The 970-nt window shown below is 43.7% G+C and overlaps 1 protein-coding gene across 1 annotated transcript in view; it reads right to left on the bottom strand.

The window, feature by feature from the left end:
• The window catches only part of LOC101861413 (protein jagged-1), a gene marked incomplete at its 5' end in the record, with an annotated part of 29,209 nt that overhangs the window by 11,104 nt on the left and 17,135 nt on the right, over positions 1 to 970 (bottom strand). Inside the window, 1 exon segment of the mRNA XM_035973514.1 lies at positions 261 to 358. Coding sequence (XP_035829407.1) covers positions 261 to 358 — 98 coding nt within the window.

Raw genomic sequence — 970 nt, 5'->3', positions numbered from 1 at the left:
TCTGTCTGTCTGTCTGTCTGTCTGTCTGTCTGTCTGTCTGTCTGTCTGTCTGTCTTAAACAAATGATCTTTAAGTCTCTTTTCATTTACTTTACTTTTATCCGCCGCTTATACCACTTTGAGTGTGGCGGGAAGAAAGAGACGTCTCTCTGTGTCCAGCCGGAGAGCTTGGGTCAGGGGGATGCCGTGAGTTATTAGTGAACTTTAAGTCTCAAAACCTTAAAATAAAAAAAATAAAAAACAAGCCAGAACCCCGCCTACCTCCGTCTCCAGACCACAAGGAAGACGATGAGGACAGCGATGAGACAACAGGCCACGCCGGCGATCACGTACGGGTACCAGCTGAAGCCAGAAGATTCCTGGGACACACGTGGGGACAATAAAGTACATACATTTATTATATATTTGGCTACTTGGGAACACGTGTCACTTTTCACATAAAACCGTGACAGCTACAGAGTTGAAAGTTGGCAAGTACCTGCAAAAAGATAGATAGGTCCACATGACGGAGCCCCGATTTTTTAAATTTATTCATTTCCTGAATTTAGACAAAAATATTTGACAAAAATGTCCTGTCCTTCTTTGGCCTTTGTGAATATTCCACTGGGAAACGAAACAAATCTGCGTAGCTGTCCTTCACAACGGAAGTACCGGTACGTAGCTGTCCTTCACAACGGAAGTGCCGGAAGTGATATTTCGCGAGGCGCATTAATTAATTTTGAGAGTATAGATCTAGATCTTCTATTTTTTTGCATCTCTCAAGATTTATTGCTCCATTCCAGTAGTGTGTAAATATAGTAGGCCAATGACTTTCAGCTGATGTTAATGCACCGACCATTGCTTTCATCGAAAGGGGGCCTAGCTAGTTATAATTATTTTCCAGGAAGCCACTTTCCACACTGTACCGCCCAACTCCGCGAAGTATGCCTGTGGGCGTGTGTGTGTGTGTGTGTGTGTGTGTGTGTGTGTGT

This window comes from Aplysia californica, unplaced genomic scaffold (genome assembly GCF_000002075.1).
Source record: "Aplysia californica isolate F4 #8 unplaced genomic scaffold, AplCal3.0 scaffold01341, whole genome shotgun sequence".
NCBI classification, from domain to species: Eukaryota; Metazoa; Mollusca; class Gastropoda; order Aplysiida; family Aplysiidae; genus Aplysia; species Aplysia californica.
This window is presented reverse-complemented; position numbering and strand designations above follow the sequence as displayed.